Source organism: Ambystoma mexicanum, chromosome 5p, assembly GCF_040938575.1.
Source record: "Ambystoma mexicanum isolate Mex_15411 chromosome 5p, UKY_AmexF1_1, whole genome shotgun sequence".
NCBI lineage: Eukaryota > Metazoa > Chordata > Amphibia > Caudata > Ambystomatidae > Ambystoma > Ambystoma mexicanum.
The window spans coordinates 797,758,849-797,777,820 of record NC_090930.1 but is presented as its reverse complement, the minus strand read 5'-3'; the positions used below and the strand labels follow the sequence as shown (position 1 = coordinate 797,777,820).

The 18,972-nt window shown below is 45.0% G+C and overlaps 1 protein-coding gene across 4 annotated transcripts in view; it reads right to left on the bottom strand.

Moving 5' to 3' along the window:
• ITPRID1 (ITPR interacting domain containing 1) overlaps positions 1 to 18,972 on the bottom strand; it is an 826,173-nt gene that overhangs the window by 290,906 nt on the left and 516,295 nt on the right. For all 4 annotated transcript variants that reach the window (XM_069613212.1, XM_069613214.1, XM_069613215.1 and 1 more), the window contains one exon: positions 17,416 to 17,990. In XM_069613212.1, coding sequence (XP_069469313.1) covers positions 17,416 to 17,990 — 575 coding nt within the window. The remainder of the gene's footprint in view (positions 1 to 17,415; positions 17,991 to 18,972) is intronic.

Below are 18,972 nucleotides of genomic sequence, written 5' to 3'. Positions count from 1 at the left end.
TGAGGTAAATCCCCAGACTTTATTCCGACCCAATATCACAAATAAATAATAAAACCGAGCTTATTATCCTGGGTACACCGACCAACTTTAAGAAACTTAGCCAGGAGTATTCATCCTTTATAATTGATGGCAACCTCATCAAGGTAGCCAAGGAGGTGAAGACCTTGGGGATTTACCTTGATTCCACACTCTCCTTCGCCGAACAAGTGAACTCCATAGCCTCCGCCACCGCTTACACCTGTAAACTCATCAGAACCGGCAAACCATTCCTTTCTGATGACAATTGCATGATCCTAGCCAGAGCCCTCATACTCTCTAGGCAGGACTATTGCAACGCCCTATACATTGGCGCCAACAAATCAATCACCCAGAGGATACAAATCCTCCAAAACAAGGCCCTAAGCGCGGCACTCAGCGTGGCAAGAAGATCACACATATCTGTGATTAGGCGCCATAATAATTGGCTCTCAACCCACAACAAAATCCTGCTAAAAACGGCATCCCTTACCTACAAAGCACTGAATAATGCCGCCCCCAGCTACCTCACAGACAGATTCCACAGAAGAACATCCACTAGACCTATGAGACTATCTAACACCAATTGCCTCACCATCCCAAGGTTCAAGCTCTCGACAGTTGGTGGTTGCAGCTTACCCGTCAAAGCAGCCCAACTTTGGAACTCCATGCCATACTCCTTCAGAGAAGACCTGAATTTCAGACTTAACTACATTAACTGGCTTAAGTCTGCAGATCAGTAAGACCTACCTTTGATTACCTACATTCACTTACTCCATCTACTTGAACTAGACTCTGTGGGCCTCATTACGACCCAGGCGGTAAGTAAACTACGTTTACGCCATGGTGGTTGGCGGACTTACCGCCCCATTCCGACCTTGGCGGGGCGGTAAGTCCCCAATCCCCATTTACCCTTCCCCATTCCCATTTTTGCCCCATAGGGCATAATGGGAGTGGGGAAGGCGTTAATTACGCCACCGTAAATTACGGTGGCGTAATTAACTCCATGGTCCCTTAGCGCCATGGATTTTAACACCTGCTAAAAGCAGGTGTTAAAAGCACCATGGCGCTAGGGGACCTCGTAATTGGCGGTAAGGGGTCGGCGCAGCTAACGCTGGCGTAAACCCCTTACCGCCAGGGTCGTAATGAGGCCCTGTATATAGATTGTACATATTATGCTTGCTGTATTTCATTGATGTATCCACTCCTGTATCTGTACCTTTCCTGATGACATCCTGTAACTTCTGTACCTAAGCTTTGCATATCCTTAACTGCTGCACCCTAATACCCTGGGGTCTGGAGCGCATTATAAATGAATAAACAAACAAACATAAGCACAGAGTTCCCTGTCAGAAGCTGAAGGGTCATACGTAAGTAGAGAAATCCTACTTGCTGAACAAAGATGTCATTTTCTACATTGACAATCGCTCTTCGCTAACAGTTTTTGTAAACCTAATCTTTAACCAGTAGTAAATTTTAATAATGGGATCATTCATTAAACCTTCCAACACCACAGGGATTGAGCAAGCCGGATGCATGGAATGCTGATTAAGTATGCAGTTAAATTCATCACAAATAGATTGCATTTAAGTATGATAACATGCCCATTCTTCCATATACCTCTCTTTATTCACATATGTCTATACCTACTTCCAGTTACCCAACTACCCAAGACCTACACACATCTCTGACCATAGTACTTCTCCCATCATCTCCCCCAATGTACTGCATTACTTACAGAGCTTCAGGAAAGCTGGAGTAGCTGTCAAATCCACACATCTTCTCTGGGGATATATGAGCCTGACATTAAAATAGGGTGGTACGAGAAAGAGTACAGCTAGCCATTAAAGGGATTTTTACCTGCAATGCAGCAATGCAGTTTCAGACTGTGGAAATACAGAATATTGTGGAAAACTATGGAACAACATCTACCAATAGCAAATCCAGCAGCTAGGAGGATGACAGTGACTTGTTATACGATACATGTCAAACACTGAGAAGTCGATAGAGGTCGTTTCACGGTCTGTGTGGTTTGGAAACAGACAGCTCTATAAGTGAATGAGAGACCCTGATCAGTTGCTTACTTCATGATAAGAACATGCCTTGCTTTTTGTGCCAGTTCTTGTTTTGAGTCATACTAATGTCACAATCGCAACAACCACTTGTTCCCCAGCTTTCTCATGAGCTGGTTAGAATGCTTGATTTGACGTCTGTGTGCAGCCTCCTGACGCAGGTTTGAATACCGGCATGGCCAACCATCCTTCCAAGGTCAATAAATTGAGTAGCATGCATTGGGATAATGATATCCACCTTAATCTCAGCACTTAGATGCCTATAGGGTTTGTAGTGCTATATAAAACCAGAGATGATTATTATTATTATGGAGTGTCACAACCCACTAAAATTCCCAGGTCCCCCACAGATTTCAGCAACCCCCTAAAGTTCATAGGCTATCGCTGAAAGCACTGCCATGCACTAAAGCTCTCATCCACTTCCTGTGAGCACTGCCATGCACTAAAGCTCTCATCCACTTCCTGTGAGCACTGCCATGCACTAAAGCTCTCATTCACTTCCTGTGAGCACTGCCATGCACTAAAATTATTGGGGTCTCCTCAGAGCACAAAGACTACCTAAGCCGCTTAGGCTCTACCACAGAGTGCAACCACTCCTTAAGATCTTGGGCACACATTCTCCATAAATATCTACAGAGCAACCTAAGTACATATTTCCAACAGAGCGCTGCCACTCCCACATATGAGGAGTCTTCTTGAAAGGGCAGTTACTCACCATAGACTGAATCATTCCTTCCCTCTGCACAGTCACCTAAAGGAGGAAAGGATGTGCTGTAGAAAATCATTCTCCATGGCAGCTTTAATTGTGTAAAGTCGAGCTCCCCCCTTTTTTCAGGGCCCAAGTAAAGCAACCTGTAGGTGCCCATGTGCCTCATTATGCAGTCTTGTGGATTGTGCCCAGACATAGGGTGATGCAAGTGATTTTGTGCCTCCAACCACTTTTTGAGACAGCTTCAGTAACACTGGTCGTAAATTGGCCACAGTTGCAGGTGCCTCTGGCACTGATTCTGGAGGTAGGGCCATTGCAGGAATTCCTTGATGTCTGGCATATCTTGCAAAATTATGGCATTGTGCTGAACGATAGCCCTGGAAGTTACTTTGACCCACATCATTGCCACATTTGAAGGGGCTGTGTTGGCAGCCAGGACACTGGTCCGGTCATTGGTTGGTGGGAATCATATGCCTGGTAAATCTACTGGTTCCAACAGCAAATGTGGTTGTGCATGGCCACCATCCCCAGTTTGTTGCCCTTGTATCTCTGCCTCTGCCCCAATGTGCAAACTACCTCTCACTTGTCCATCTAAAAAGTGTTCCTTTTGAAAGGTAAATATACTGCCACACCCAAAACTATGAGTGCTTTGTGGGGGAGACTCATTGCCCCATAGAAATCCTGTACCCGTCATGCCACCTTTGTAATGGCAGGTGTATGATGAGGCGTATACTCCACCACATCTTTGTCCCCCTCCTCCATCCACCTCTTCCTGCTCAAGCAGGACCACCACCTACTGTGGCATCACCTTTGCATTGTCCTCCACCTGAAACTCGAGAGCAAGGACATCTCCCACCTTTGCATTCTCACACTTATGGTTGAAGACCACTTTCTCCTCTGCAATGAAATCCACACAGCCATGAATAGTCACACTGTACTCCAGTGTGTTTATGTCTCTGCCCCCTCCTGCCACATGTAGGACAAGCTTGTATCCTCTCCCCAAACCTCGACGTGCCCTCCTGTTCCATCATGGGGTATGCCTCTGTGGGGGCCCTCACCATATGCCCTCACCCCCTGTCTCTGTGAGACCCTAATCCCAAAGCCATACCACCCTGCATCTGTGCTCATGGGGGCTTGTCAAATGGCCCTGTCTCATTGTCCACTGCTCCTTCTCTGGTAGCCGCCCTCAATTCCTAAACCTCCCACTCCAAATCAGAGGCCTGGCACTGCTGCATGGCCTGTGCCCATGAACATGCACCAACAAATATCCTGAGGATCCAACCCTCCTTGTCAATCACCAGGGAGCCCCCTCCTCCTGCTAGGATAAATACAGCTCATCCCCCTCTTCCCTAGGTTACTTCCCTTCCCAGTGCCACAGGCACACATTTCCCCTCAAAACAGAATTTGAAATGTGTAAAACATGAGAACCAATAACATCAAGAGAAATGCACCCAAGGAACAACACACACAGCACAAAAACAGGTCCACGGATAGGACAACAGAAACAAAACATGCACAGGGTAAATGCAGAAATGGACAACTAGCGTTTATTTTGGATTTGTTCTTGTTTTTTCGGGAGAAAAAAGGATAACACCATGTATTTAAAATGTTATCAGGTGAGGCCAAAGGAGAAAAGGAGAGAGGCTATTTTCGTTCTTTTTCAACATGGAGAACCCAATAAAACAATGAACATACATTAAGAAGGTAAATGGCCCAAAAATAGACAACAGAATATCTGCAGACAGCACCAAAATGCGCACAATTAAACACTAAAATTCCACAGCTGATTGTACAACTCGTCATAATACTGCAAACACCCCCCAATTGTGAGCCTGCCCTGGATAACCCCTTCCAACGCAGCACAGAAATACAAACAAATGAGCAGTGAGATGTGCCTTTCAAGCTTCCTTTGTAGGCTCTGACGGGCTGAGCAAATATGACAGATCTGTAAGAGAGCACTTTGAATGTCTGGACAAACCTGACAGATACCCTGAGATCCCACCCTGGAACCGCTCCCAACTACGGCTAAACAATCTGGACCCCCGTTACACATCTATCAACATAGACGTTAACCAAATCACTGTAGCCAAAGAAATCAAAACCCTAGGGGTCTATCTTATTCCACACTCTCGCTCAGAAAACAGGTGAACGCTACAGCCTCCTCAACAGCTTATACAAATAAGCTCCTCATTGCCTGCAAACCCTTCCTTTCGCCTTCCAGCTGCATTACACTAGCCGGAGCACTAGTGCTCTCAAAAATGGACTACTGTAATACCCTCTTTCTTGGCACATCAGAACGTAACCTGAACAAATTGCAGGTCATGCAGAATAATGCCCTCAGAGCAGCTCTGAGCATCCCATGGCACTCACACATCTCCAACTTCAGACAAGATGCCCATTGGCTCCCGGTATGAGAGAGAATCACCCTCAGATCCCTTGTCATTGTCCAAAAATGCCTATCTAATGAAGCCCCCAAATACTTGGCAGACCAGTTCAACAAACACACCTCAACCAGACCAACCAGAATGCTGTACTCTCACTGTCTTTCCATCCCCAAATTCTGACTAATAAAAGCAGGCAGCTCCAGCTTCCCGGCCATAGGCACCAAACAATGGAATGCCATACCACTGAACCTTAGAGCAGAACCCTCCTTCTGGACCTTCAGAGCAAAAGTGAAGGCCTGGCTCTCCAACAAGATCTCCACCTCGTTCTGACTCACCAACTAATGTACTTATCCTGTGTCTGCCTATCGACCACCATGTAACCCGGTCATCTGCACTTACTGCCATTATCTTGTATGTCTATTTTCTACGTGTATGTATTTACTCTGCTGTAACCGCCTCTAAGTCTCCGACACCCAGTTACCTTAGGGTTCGGCGCGTGGTACAAATAAAGAAACTAAACTAAACTAAACCACAGTTCCTGATCGGAGCACAAATTAACACAAGAAAACCAAAACATGCTGCAAGTTTTATCTGGGATTAAACATCGCCAAAAGCATTGTGTACACCCAGAAGATAGGACAAATCAAGGTAAAATAAATGATTTGAGGGAACTAAGTGTCATGTATATTAGTGATCTGTGATTACTTTTAATGGATTCCAATATAATATCCTGATTTTTAGGCAAGTCTCCTTTTTGACATCATTTTCTGGTTGAACGATTAAACAATTAACAACTTCATGACTTCATTCTCTCTCCCTGCCTGTGTGTGTAAATATAGCCATTATCAACATGTTGCTGTATCTAGTGCGATGTGGCAAATGCATGTCATTGAGTATGCATGTAATTCTCAAGATGATGCCCAACAATAGTTAGCTGTTGTCACAGATGGCCTCAAGAGCATTTCAACTTTTGAAAATAGTTCAAGGGTTTCCATTATATTATTTAAGGGCAGCTAAGTAAAATCCTTCCCTCTCCTACATCCAAGCCTTGTGTCCTCCAAGAATGATGATGGTCTTCAAAACTGAAATTATACCTTCGAAAAAACCCAGGTTTGACTTGCTCTTGTTTCACTTGCTCTTATTCCCCTGAGTTTCACATTCCACACCCTGATATTCCTTCCTTACCCTTCATTCTACTTGCTCCCTTCTACTCCTCCCATCTCTATTTTAGCCCCCTCTTTCTCTTGCCTGTAACTCCCATGTTATCCTACTGATTAATCCTGTCCTCCACTCTACTCTCCATACCATCAGCTCTCACCACTCTCCACTACTTTCCATTCCCACTACTCTGCAATCCCACTACTCTACATTATACACTATGCTCCACCCTTCCTTCTCTCACACTCTCCCTCCTTTTACTCTCTCACTCACCTTTTTATCACACAACCTCGCTCCCCTTCTCTTCCACTTAGACTCACTCACCTAACTCACAATACATTCATTCTCACACCCAAGTACCACATTCTCTAACCAACCAATACCTCACCTTCAAATCTCTCCCAGCTAGTCTACTTCACACTCTCCTCCACCATCCTTCCACCACCTGGTCTCTTGGTCTGCCTCCTTGCCCCTTTATCTCACTCAAACAACCCACACTCTGCCCTTTCCTCATCCTTCTTTTATATGACTCAGTGTGGGTTGTAGCTGTCTCCTCCCCTTCCCATTGTCTGCTCCCATGAGCCAAACTCTACCTGACATTTCCATGGGGGCTGAGTTGCACATGGGCACACGTATAAAATATACATTTAGTCTGCTCCTTTTTCCAGCACAGATCCACTGGCCTCAGCACCCCTGATACAACGCAGTGAGGCTCTGCCAATGGGTGCAGGATGGGTGCTTCATCACTTTGTTTTTTTGGTATTTCTCTTTCTCATAGGTTGGATATGATCTTGTTCGCTGCCAGGATTTCTGGTAACTGGAGTTGTTGGCACCTCTCTCTCGCTCTCCATATAGCCCAGGGTTCCCCTCAGAGAGTGCTGAAAGAGAACAGAGAATACTGGACAGCATGTTGTATAGCAGGCAATTGGTTATTAAAAGCTGTACTTCCCATTTGGCAGATGCACATGTGATGCTGGAAATGCATTAAAGGGACAGGACCTCCGTGCCCTTGTCCTGTACTCCCTTATAATGTCTGTTCTGTGGTGTTTTCTGCACTGGAGTCCATGTGGGACTCCTGGCAGTGCAGCTCTTCCTCTTCCTGGTTGTGGTGAACAGACCCTTGGGTTACCCTTATGGCACCCTTGGGTGGGGGTACAACCATGTATCCCTAGTGTATGTTTTTGGGCACCTTTGTGTGGCCCACAGAGCAGGATATGGACTGGTGGCAGCTTCATGCAGAATTTGACAGGTGCTCTGAGTATCCTCCATTTTGGGATACCCAGGCCCAGATAGGAGACAAGCTGGCCCCTGTGGCCTCTTGGTATATATCACCTTTTACCTTGTTTTCCCAAAGTCCTGGGAAGCCCTGACTCTATCCCTTCCCCTGACTGGATGTTGGGTGGAAAAAACATATATGGTATTGTGGGGAAGTCCAGGCCAGGCTGACTGGAGCCTTCCCAGTGACTGTATGTTGTGGGTACACCCTTGGGCTGAGACCTGAGTGAATGGAGTGTGTGACCAATATGCACTTCATGTTATGGGTGTCTGGTATCTGTGTGTGTGTGAGACACAAAGAATGAGGCAGCCCTGCCCGAAACTGACATGCATGCAGTGTGGTGTGCTGAAAGGCTGGGTGCTTGCCCCAATCCACATTCCTTGTTATGGATGTCTGGATGGAAGATAATGGCATGAATGCCCTTCTGAATGCTTCGCTCAGCAGTGTGAATGAGAGACAGAACAGTATATCTGGGGACCTCTCACTTACCACAATTGTTCAGAAGCTGAAGTTGAAACTTGATACTTAACCTCAAGTCAAGCTGGAAGGAGAAGGTTCTGTCGCTGCTTTCTTTCGATTCAATCTGAAAGCTGCTGTGTCTCCATCCAAGGTCCTCTCTTGGATCAGTTCTCTTGAACTGATCCAAGAGAGGACCTCCTCTAGGAGGTTGTAGGTCAAATGCTCGAATCTAAATGGTCGACTGGACAAATGGTCGACACCAAAAGGTCGACAGGTCAAATGATCACATTTTTTTTGGTTGTTTTTTCACATTTTCTTTTTTCTGGGGGGGTGTCCACCCAACCCCTTATTTTTTGCTAAAAACCCCTTTTTTCCCTAAACAAAAACCTAAAAAAATATATATAACTAAAAAAAAATTCGATCATTTGTCCTGTCGACCAAATTGTGTCGACCATTTGTCTGTCGACCATTTGACTAGACACCGCTCTAGGAGACCTCTTCCCGAGCTTGTGCAGAAAGCTTATCTTCACCGAGGTACCCTGGAAGTCAGTCCCGAAAGACTGTCGACCAGAGACGGGGCCGCCGAGGAATCCTGAAGTGAAGCACCCGGACATCGAAGTCCATCGTCATCGAGCAGGGTTCAGAGAACCGCCGTAACCGCTGTCAAGTCCTGTTGTCCAGAAGCAGGGACAGCTTGACGCTGTTCTGCCGACGACTGCTGCCACAATGCTCCACCTTTGACTAAGACACTTTGAAATCAAGGACTCCCTTGCCATCACCGTCAACCGTTTTGTCCTGCCGCAGAAAGTTGAGGTTTTTGGCGAATCGAGGAGAATCCACCGGTGGGTTTCCCGCCACCCGAAGTCTACAAAGGCGCTGACAGAGATCCCAAAGCCAGCCGCGGTCGAGTCTCAATCATTGACGCCAATGCCAACACACGACGCCCGCTGCCGGGCCTACGTTCTTCATCGAATCATCTCTGCTGCAATTAACTCTTGCCATCGAGGTGCACTGTATGCCTCATCTTCACAGGACGTCCACGACCAATCGTCGACGAGCACCACAAAGGTCGAAGCTTCTCTCTCGACGACAGTGTTCCCATTTTCTTCAAGGAATCTCGATACCCTGTGGCTCCTGCTCTAGAGGGAGTTCACCCTCGAGGGATCCGTTGACGAACCATCAAAGAAACTGCTAAACATGGTACATTCGGGTAGTAGAACATTTTTAGCAGGAAACAAGACTATGTTAAACATATATGGACTGGGCTTATTGATACACTTTATTTACAGGTTGTCCCGGTGGGGGGATCCTCACACAGAACGGTTTCATGGCAGTGGATAAACTATTCTGCCATTGTTTAACCTAACTTGTTTTCCTTCCTATGCCTGATGTTGATTTACTTTACTATTTGATGTGTATGCCTTTGAAACTGTAAGCAGTTGGTGCATTTTAAAGGAGTCAAGAGTGAACTGTGGTACCACATAGATATTGTACATATTTATCATTAGTATTGCCAAAGCACAAAGTGTGTTATTGATTGTGAATATACATTGAACCTTATTTACATTGAACCTTATTTATAAAAAGAACTGTGTTATCACCTAACATAGTGTGTGGACATTCCTTTGTGTGGGCTTTGGGACTACACTGTACTTAAGAACCGGCCTGCATCACCTCCTGAGAGCTTAAGCCTTGATTGCTCGTCCATTGCTACCGCATAGAAAATCTTGGCTTGGGTGCTCCGTGCTTCTACTCTGCCATAATGAGGGCAGGAGTACAGATACCCCCCTCCATTCTTTACAGCACATAAGGGGGGATCAGAAAGTGGGGCCCTCCAAAGGTTCACCCATTCCTCTGGGGCAGGATTGCCTCTGACAACCTGCCTCAGGTTGAAATGGGTGCTCACCCCCCACCCCTTGACACTCTCAGTTCCCTGATCCTGTTGCACAGTTCAACATGGAAGCAGGAGCTCTTGGTTTCTATTCCTAAAAGGAACACATATAAAAAAAATAAAATCTGTATTTCTCTTAAAATACACATTTCATACAGTGCTGCATTGTTCACTTAAGTCTATACTCCAAATGATTCATGGTAAGGTGGATACCTGGTGGCTCAGCGTTTCACAAATCGGCCATCTGGTCCGGTGGGGATTTAAAACACATGTTTTGCCACCCAGCCAATTCGGTTTCCCCAAACGTTGTACCAAACACCCATGCCCACCTCATTAGAAGTGTAAGAGCCTGACCAGGGTTATGAACTGGTCTAGACCAGTTCAACCCACTAAAAATACTGACATTGTGGGCTCATTAAGAGTCCACATGTGCACAGAGGCCATGTTAGGCTTGTCTCATTGTTTCCTCGAACAAATGAAGCCCCTTACATAAAATGGATGTGAGTAGGACTTACAAACCCGATTAGTACCCAAATGTCTACCATGTAGGTATAAAGGGCTATACATGTGGAAAATTCAGCTTGAACCCTTGGTGAGGCCAAAACGAACTGTTTTCTGCCACCAGCCTACCCCAGTAAAATCAATGGAGGATGATATAATCACCCTGGAGTACAAAGGAGGTGCTTAAGGAAAACCAATTACCTGAGAGCATGTTGGCAACCCACAACCATATACTCTTATGGTGTGAAAAAGGGATGTAGTGGTAGGGGAGCTCTAGCACAAGTCCCTCTGACCAGGAAAATAGATCAGAAAACCCTAAAAATAAGGATGAAAAATGCAAAAATATCAAGGGTCCCTAAAATGACACTGCAGAAGCCCCAAAACCAGAGTTCTGCCCTAACTCCATGTTCATCTTTTTTCTGGCACTAGTCTTGGATGTTATCTTACATTATGGCAGGTACTATTTGTAGAGCACAATGTTCAGCATTCCCATTGCTTGGTTGCACTGACCATAGTCATAGATTTCATGGATTATTTTTCCAGGGCTTTTATTGCCATCAGGAAACATGCCTGGGTGCCATTGTCAAAATGGAGGTGTTGAAACAAGGGACAGGTATGGAGTAAATTCCTTTCTATCCAAACCTTATATCCCAAACATCAACAACGAGTGAGGTTCTCTAAACAGAAAAGATGAATGGAACTATGGAACTTTTAGACTAGGGTGGGCTTTAAAGTGTGTCCCATATGGGAGCAATGCCCTGAACTGGGCTCCCTGAAAAAGATCTAGGACTCCATGAGCTTTGTGAGGACGGCTACATGGTGTGGAAGGATGAACGCCCCCTGGCTTTAATAAAGGCTCTTTTAGGAATTAATCTGCATAGTCTAACATGTTTTACCACTCTGGACCTGGGACACGGTTAAACCCAGTTCTGTTCAAAGAGGGGAGCAGAGTAATCGTGGGTCCGACAAGTTTGTAGGGTCAGCTCACCAGCTTATATGACATTACATGCATGGACATTAGAATTACAGCCTTTTTGATGGACTGTATGACACTATATGTGGATCATTTCCTTGTATAGGTGTTTTGTGCAGTGTTACATGGCACAATTGGCTTATTCAAAATCTTTTCAGCCTTGTCGATGGTGGCAGGGTAGAACGTTCTGGCTTTATGTACTTAAGTCATTGTGATTGTCTTATCGGACCATGGATACATTTGCTTGCTATAGAAGAGAAGCGGCCAGTGAAGGTAGTCTTTCTAAATGAATTGAGTAGACTACAGATAGCACAACAATTGCCCCAGCCAGCACTGGTGTTTGGGGTCAAAGTATACTGTTTTGATGTGTGAGATATTCAGCAACATAACAGAACCAAACTGAACTTGTGGGCATTTTTTTTTATTTACCTAACTACGGTATGTCATACACTACACAGTAACATGGATTGCAAAGCTAACCGTTTTGGCTTTTGTGTAGGCATAGGATTGTCATTTGCTAGGCACTGCCATTATTGTAATACCTGGGCATAGAACATACCAGTTGGAAAATTGGTATGAGTACCTAGGCATATGATAATAGTGTCTGGCAAATGCCTATCAAATACATATACAGATACCAAAACTATTGGCTTGTCCAATGCATGTTTTTAACAAGGCTCAAGGTGTGAGTACACCCATACTGCTTTTAAATCAAGTAGCTGAAGGCACAGTTGGTTAAGACATTTTTGTTGCACCAGTAGCTCATTTACAGCCACAATAAACATCTTTGAAATAATACTTTCATGCCCTTCACAGAAAACAGTTGGATGTTAATGATTGGTAGAGCTAGCTCAAAGGTATCCCAAGGAGTGTTTTTGCGGTGGAGATGAGCAGGTAGCTGGTGGAAATGTACACATCTACTAGATGGCCAGCAGTGGTTAATGAGTTTGTAGATAACCAGACTGCACCCACAAACTGTCTCCCTCACCACATCTCAGCTCTCTCGTATCTTGAATGTTCACTTCCCATGATATGATATATGATATGATATTTTATTTGTATCACGCTCGTACACTAGTGTTTCAGAGCACAACTAGGCACAGGAAGGGAAACAGGGGAGAACACAAAACAACAACGATCTTACTAGGCCCAGTGACATTGAGAACGCACAAGTGCATGGGAAATGGAAAGGGAAAAAGTGCATGGAAGGGGTAGAGTGGAAAGTGCGGAGCAGAGGAGAGCAGATAAATAAATAATAAATATAATAAATAAAAATGAATAGACAGTAGACAATGGTAGTGCCGCCAGCAAGTGGCAAGTGCTGTGTTTATGGCATCAGACTGGGTAAGTCTGATAAGTGCAGAGAAAGAAGAAACAGGGGGGCTGTAGGGGTACAGATACAGTCCACCAGTGCAAGGGGTGGCCAGGAGGCAGTGCAAGAGGGCGGCAGGGTGAGCAGGTACCTGGGCCCAGGGGAAAGAGGGTGGCCAGGTGCACAGTGCCAAGAGAGAGCCGGTCAGCAGGGGAGAGGGGGAGAGAAGGCAGAAGCAAAGAGGAAGGTCTTGAGGTGCTTCCCGAACCGGAGATGGTTCTCCTCAAGTTGTAGAGTGGCAGGGAGGCTGTTCCAGAGGGAGGCCCCAGCCAAAGATAGATATCTACCCCCAGCTACTTTTCTGGTAGCTGAAGGTATTTTGGACCCAGGCCCCAGAAAGCCTTGTGGACAATGCAGAGGGTTTTGAATTTAATCCTTGCATCCACTGGGAGCCAATGGAGAGATTTCAGAGCTGGAGAGATACAATCCAAGCGCTTGTGGCCAAGGACAAGTCTTGCAGTCCTGTTCTAGATAGGTTGCAGAGGGCGGAGAGTAGAGGCAGGTAGATTTAGAAAGAGGCTGTTAAAATATTCCAACCTAGAGGGAACAAGAGCTTGGGAGACAGTGAGCTTCTGAGGGAAGGAGAGGAAGGGCAGAGTACCTCTAAGGAGGTGCAGTAGCAAGTTTGACTTTTTAGAGACCTCAGAGATATGGGCGGAGAAGGAAAGTGTGGAGTCAAAGATGACCCCGAAGTTCTTAGCCTCGCAGGTAGAGATAGGAGTGGGGCCAAGGGAGGCCAGCCAGAGAGTGGAGGAAAACGATGGAGATGATGTGCCGATGAGGAGGATCTCAGTCTTGCTGGCATTCAGACAAGATCATTGGCGGCACACCAATCTTGAATGGTGTGCAGTCAGAGATGAGAGGGGGAGAGGAGGTGGCTGAGGGCAGCCTGAAAATGAGTTGAATGTCATCAGCATAGCACTGGAAATTTGAGCAGAAAACGGCAATGAAGTGGGCAGGTATTGGTTGACAATAGTTTTCACTTATAGACAGCGATTTCAGCATCACCTAATAACCAACATTTTAAATGGCTAAAAGTTGAGGAAGGAGGCAGCTTTTGGCTATGCCATCAGACAAATAAGGTAATAGCACTTACTGTTCAGGACCTCAAAGCCATAGTCAGCTATATATTAGCTGTATGCAAAGATTCTACCTTCAAATTACTATTGCAAAAATTAAAAAAATAAAACTAAATGCTTATTAAACACTATGATGAGTAGGTTCAGTAATGTTATAAGGTCTAGTGTTTCTGCAATGTACACAACCTGCAGCATTTGCTCTGTCACGCTGAAGTCTCTCTCCAGCCATTTCTGTTCCTCTGCAATCTGGTATGAAGACGGTGGCCAAAGAGCTGACTTCAACTTTCCAATTCTTTGTCAATCTGCAAAGATTCCACCTGCACAGTGCCCATTTTCTGTGTCACATGATTCCCTTCAGTATATACATGATGCCCCCCAGCAGTTCATATTAATGACTGTACTCTCTCCACCACCTCTCTCTCCACATGTGGTATCCCCCAGGGCTCTACCCTCTCTCCCTGGTTCTTCAATGTCTATCTGGCCACTTTGGCCCACGTGATCTCCACCTTGTCTTCTAACTTTCAGTGTTATGCGGATGACACCCAGCTCTCCTTCAGCGTTCCCTCAGCTGCCTCATCTCCCTCGCTCATCCCAGACTATCTATCCATGATCCAGGATTGGTGTGCCTCCAACGATCTCTGCCTTAATGCCAGTGAGACGGAGCTCCTTCTCATTCCGACCCTTGCTCCCACTTTCCCTCTCTCACTATGGCCGTCCTGCTTGGGCCCTCTACCCTACTTGTGCGGCAAAAAACCTTGGTGTCATCTTCGACTCCACTCTCTTTCTCTTCGCACATCACAGACGTTGCCAAAAAGGTCCACTTCCAGCTGCACCTCCTCAGAGGTATTCTACCTTTTCTCACTTTCCCCCAGAAGCTCACTGTTTCCAGAACCCTGGTTCCCTCCAGGCTGGACTATTGCAAAAGCCTCTTTCTCAATCTACCTGCCTCTACTCTCCGCCCTATGCAACTAATTCAGAACAGGACTGCAAGACATAGCTTGGCCTCAAGCCCAGGGACCGTATCTCTCCAGACCTAAAATCTCTCCACTGGCTCCTGTTGGCTGCAAAGATCAAGTCCAAAACCCTCTGCATCATCCACAAGGCCTTCTGGGTCTGGGGCCCAAACTATATCCAACTCTCTCTTCCAAAATACCTTCCTTCTAGAGCCCTTCACTCTGCTACCTCCAACTCTTTGAGGGTCAGATGCTTCTCTAGAAAGAGAGTGGGGGATAGATCTCTCTTCTCTGCAGGTGCCTCCCTCTGAAACAGGCTCTCTGCCCCACTCAGACTTGAGCCGGATCACGTGAAGTTCCGGAAGTAGCTAAAGACCTTCCTTTTTGCCTCTGCCTTCTCTCTTTCGCCTCCCTGCTAACTTACCTGTCTGCTATGCTGACTGGTTGTCTGGTACCCTCAGAGTCTCACTGGGTACCTGGCTCCTCCTACACCAGTCTTCCTTGCACTTCCTACTGGCCTATCATGCACTTAGAGACTGTAAGCTGTAACCCTTATAGCCTCCCTGTCTCCTAGCACTTACCTAAAGCCACCCTTCGACGGGCTGCACTTACTCGGAGCCAAGCTGCCCTGTTTGCATTTCCCCTTCCCCTCTCACTTGTGCTGCCCCCTCTCCCTTCCCCTTGCACTTCCTGTTGTCGCACTTGCTTGATCCAAATGACACAGCGCCTAGTATGATTGTTTGTCTTGTCTTTCCTCTTTCTTCCCTCCCTTGTCTTGTGGCGCCTAGAAACACTTGTGTACAGGCGCAAAATAAATGCCATATCATATCATACTTTGCCACCTCTGCATGCTTCAAAATTCGCTCACTATTGCCTTCAGTCTCTTAATTCCCCTATAGTTGTGTAATGTTCAAGAACAACAGTTTCAATGTGTTCCTTTGTAAGACTGCTGCAACTGAATAAAATGTATTTTATTTTCAGGACAGAACAGTTATGAATCAAAGGTGTCCTAAGTAATCATTTTGTAAAGTTAGCCATCACAAACCCAGTCAATTTTTCCCTTCACAGTGTTTTACTTGACTTTTTTAGACGCATCTGTGCAATCTCCGATTCACTTCTCTATGAAGCTGACAAATGGACGTTTGACAGCTAAAATATCAGCTATTATTGAGTCAGAAGATTGAAGTCTCCATTGAACACATTTATCAGGCATTGGTGCTCAGGGCAAGTCCGCCAATTGTGCTTCTTCTCTTTATTTTCCAATTAGTTTAGTGGTTTGCTGGTAAACCTATTCTGGAGTGATCCCATTTGGTAGTCTATCCCCTTATGTCCATAAAGTCCCTTATGTCCATATAGTCAGCTGTTATATCACTCCTTGGTATGCTTATGCATTGGTATTTCCAAATTGCTTATAAATATTCTGCGTTTATATTTAAAAAAAATGATGCATTCTATTATTACTATGTAAGTCTTCCGAGATTGTTCGTAAATTGCATGTAATTCTTTCTTACTTTTGATGCAGGGTCTTTTCACATTATTTGACTGGGAGTATGAGGCAAGGGTGCATTACACTCCACTATGCACCCTTGTCTCATACTCCTAGTCAAATAATGTGAACTTGGTGTTGCACTTCATATTAAGTTTACAACATTAGAGATGTGTGATTATGATGCATACATGAGCCCATAAGCATGTCAGGTTGATATCCAGACATTCAGTTCAGTTGGAAATGTAAGAAAGGGCGGTTCTATACGAATTGTTCGAACTAAAATTGTTCGAATTACAATTGACCTTTGCACAATTGACCGAATTGTGAAGGTCAATTGTTACATATATGTGGGGGAAACCCCCAGCAACCCCCCATTATATATATATATATATATATATATATATATATATATATATATATATATATATATAGTCAATAGTGCAAAGGTCAATTCGGACCCTTGACTTTCGGTCAATTAGGTAATTCGAACAATTGCGTTCGAACAATTTGGGTAATACCCAAAGGGCACATCTCTAACGAACTTGACAGGTCTCAACATAACCTTTACTGACATTCTGTATAATGTATTTGCAATAGCACAACATCCAAACAGAACATGTTTGCCAACATTATTTTTTGTATGGGATTTTTAAAGCGTGAGGCTAGCAAGGAAGCAACTGAGCAATGGGTACAAACATAGGGAGAAGTGAGAGAGGGACACGTGGGGAGGAGACATGTGTCTTTACCCGGCTGTCAAAAAAAGATATGTTTCCCAACCTTATGCATTAATGTATGTATGGGTTTTACATAGCATGAACGTTGCCAGAAAGCATCGGAGCAGTGCACAAAAAAAGAGAAGGGCTGCATATAGAGCCATTACAATGGCTTGGTATGTGTGTTTTGTGTTAAAAGTACAGATTTGTACTGTAATATACAATAAATAAATAATGAAAATAATAATAGAGCGAGGGGACAAGGCGAGAACAGGGAGAACAGGGAGAGAGGGAGAAGTACAATCCAGAGGGTCAACAGGTAACAAGAGCATGTGCTAGCTGATATAATTTACACATATCAGTGACCTTACCTCTTCCATTTCAAATGAATCTGTAGGATGCCTGTGAAGACCCGATGCTTTTTTGAGTGTTTTGGTGAGAAATAACGTAGACTTCTTCCGTGTTCTGTCTTTTAAAGGCATTTCTGAGGAAAGGAGAGGCGGCTTTAAGGCATGTGCAGAAAGCGGCACCTTGGCCTTCAGGCCGCCCGCTGACTGAGGAGGAACGTCTTCTTTATCTTCGCAGGCAGCCTGCTCTTCAGTGAGGAGCGCTAGAGATTTGGTCTCGGGGAGGCGCTTTCTTGGCTTTCTCACTAGTTTGACTCTGTCTGATCTACTAGTGCTGGGTGATTTGTCTTCTGAATTTTTAATAGAGTCTGTTTTTCCTGTGCCCATTAGGCTCTCCTGGTGCATTAGGGTGTGTTGCCTGGAAGCTTTTCTGAGCATCTGGCACACTCTCCTCCTTTTCCCTATCTTGATTTCTTCGGGGTCCAATAACTTTTCCTTGTCATCCACATCCGACTTCGGCTGCATTGTGTTTACATCTGACAGCAAAGAGGCGAAGGCGCTGGTCACCTGGTCCAGGACCTCCACCTGCCGAAAACGTCCTGCAGTTGTGAAGGAAAAAAGGGGCTTATTATTGCTACGATGTCTTAGTATAATGTACAATACAACAAAATACGATACTATGAATACTGATGCTGGAAAAAGTAACTGCATTTTCCACCTTGTGTTGTTTCATGCTAATCATGACGCTTGAATACTCAACCCTATTGGCTATATTATAGAACATTTATAGGGATAAACATGATTTTCCACCACCTCCCCACCTGTAAATACAGCTCTGATTCAGATCAGATCAACTGTTATAAGGAATTGGAAATGCGGCCTTGCCTTCCTGTGGCCCACTAGTCAGGAGCCTCCACCTGACACATGGTTATGTTCCTGTAATGGCACACCATTCCACTGGCTAATTATGCACCTACTTCGGGATAACCATGCTGCAATTTACTATGTTTCTCTGCTTTAAAGCCTTGAATATATGCCAAATCACCCATGAAAGTGGCATCTGAAGATCCTCTGTTAAAGAACGAAGCTTAAGTATTTAACTCCATCAAGTTCATCATATGTTTATGCACATTCAAAATGTTAAAATAATACTGTGAGGAATTGCCATCTGGCAAGGTTGCAAAGCCCTATCTTTTTTTGCTTTGTATTAATACATGAATACAGGTAACTCCATCTCCAAAAGGGTAATCTGCTACCCATATTCCCCTTCTTTAACAACTCCATGCAAAAAGCATAGTGTTCTTGTGCCGGATCAGATCAGGCTACTTTGCCAGTAGCCTGATCTGCAGTGCCTGCTCCACTCATGTCACTCACTTTAAAGAATCGTGGTGGATGTATAAACTTCAGGCCATTACAAAAGGCCTGAATGAAGCACAGCCCCAGAACCAACTATAAAATATTTAATCTCAATGCTCTATACCCAATGAGTGCATTTTTTTGCATTCCCCATTCCGCTCATTCACAGGAGTTTACACATCCTCCACTCCATCTAGTGTATAGGGGCGGTACCTGACAGCTATC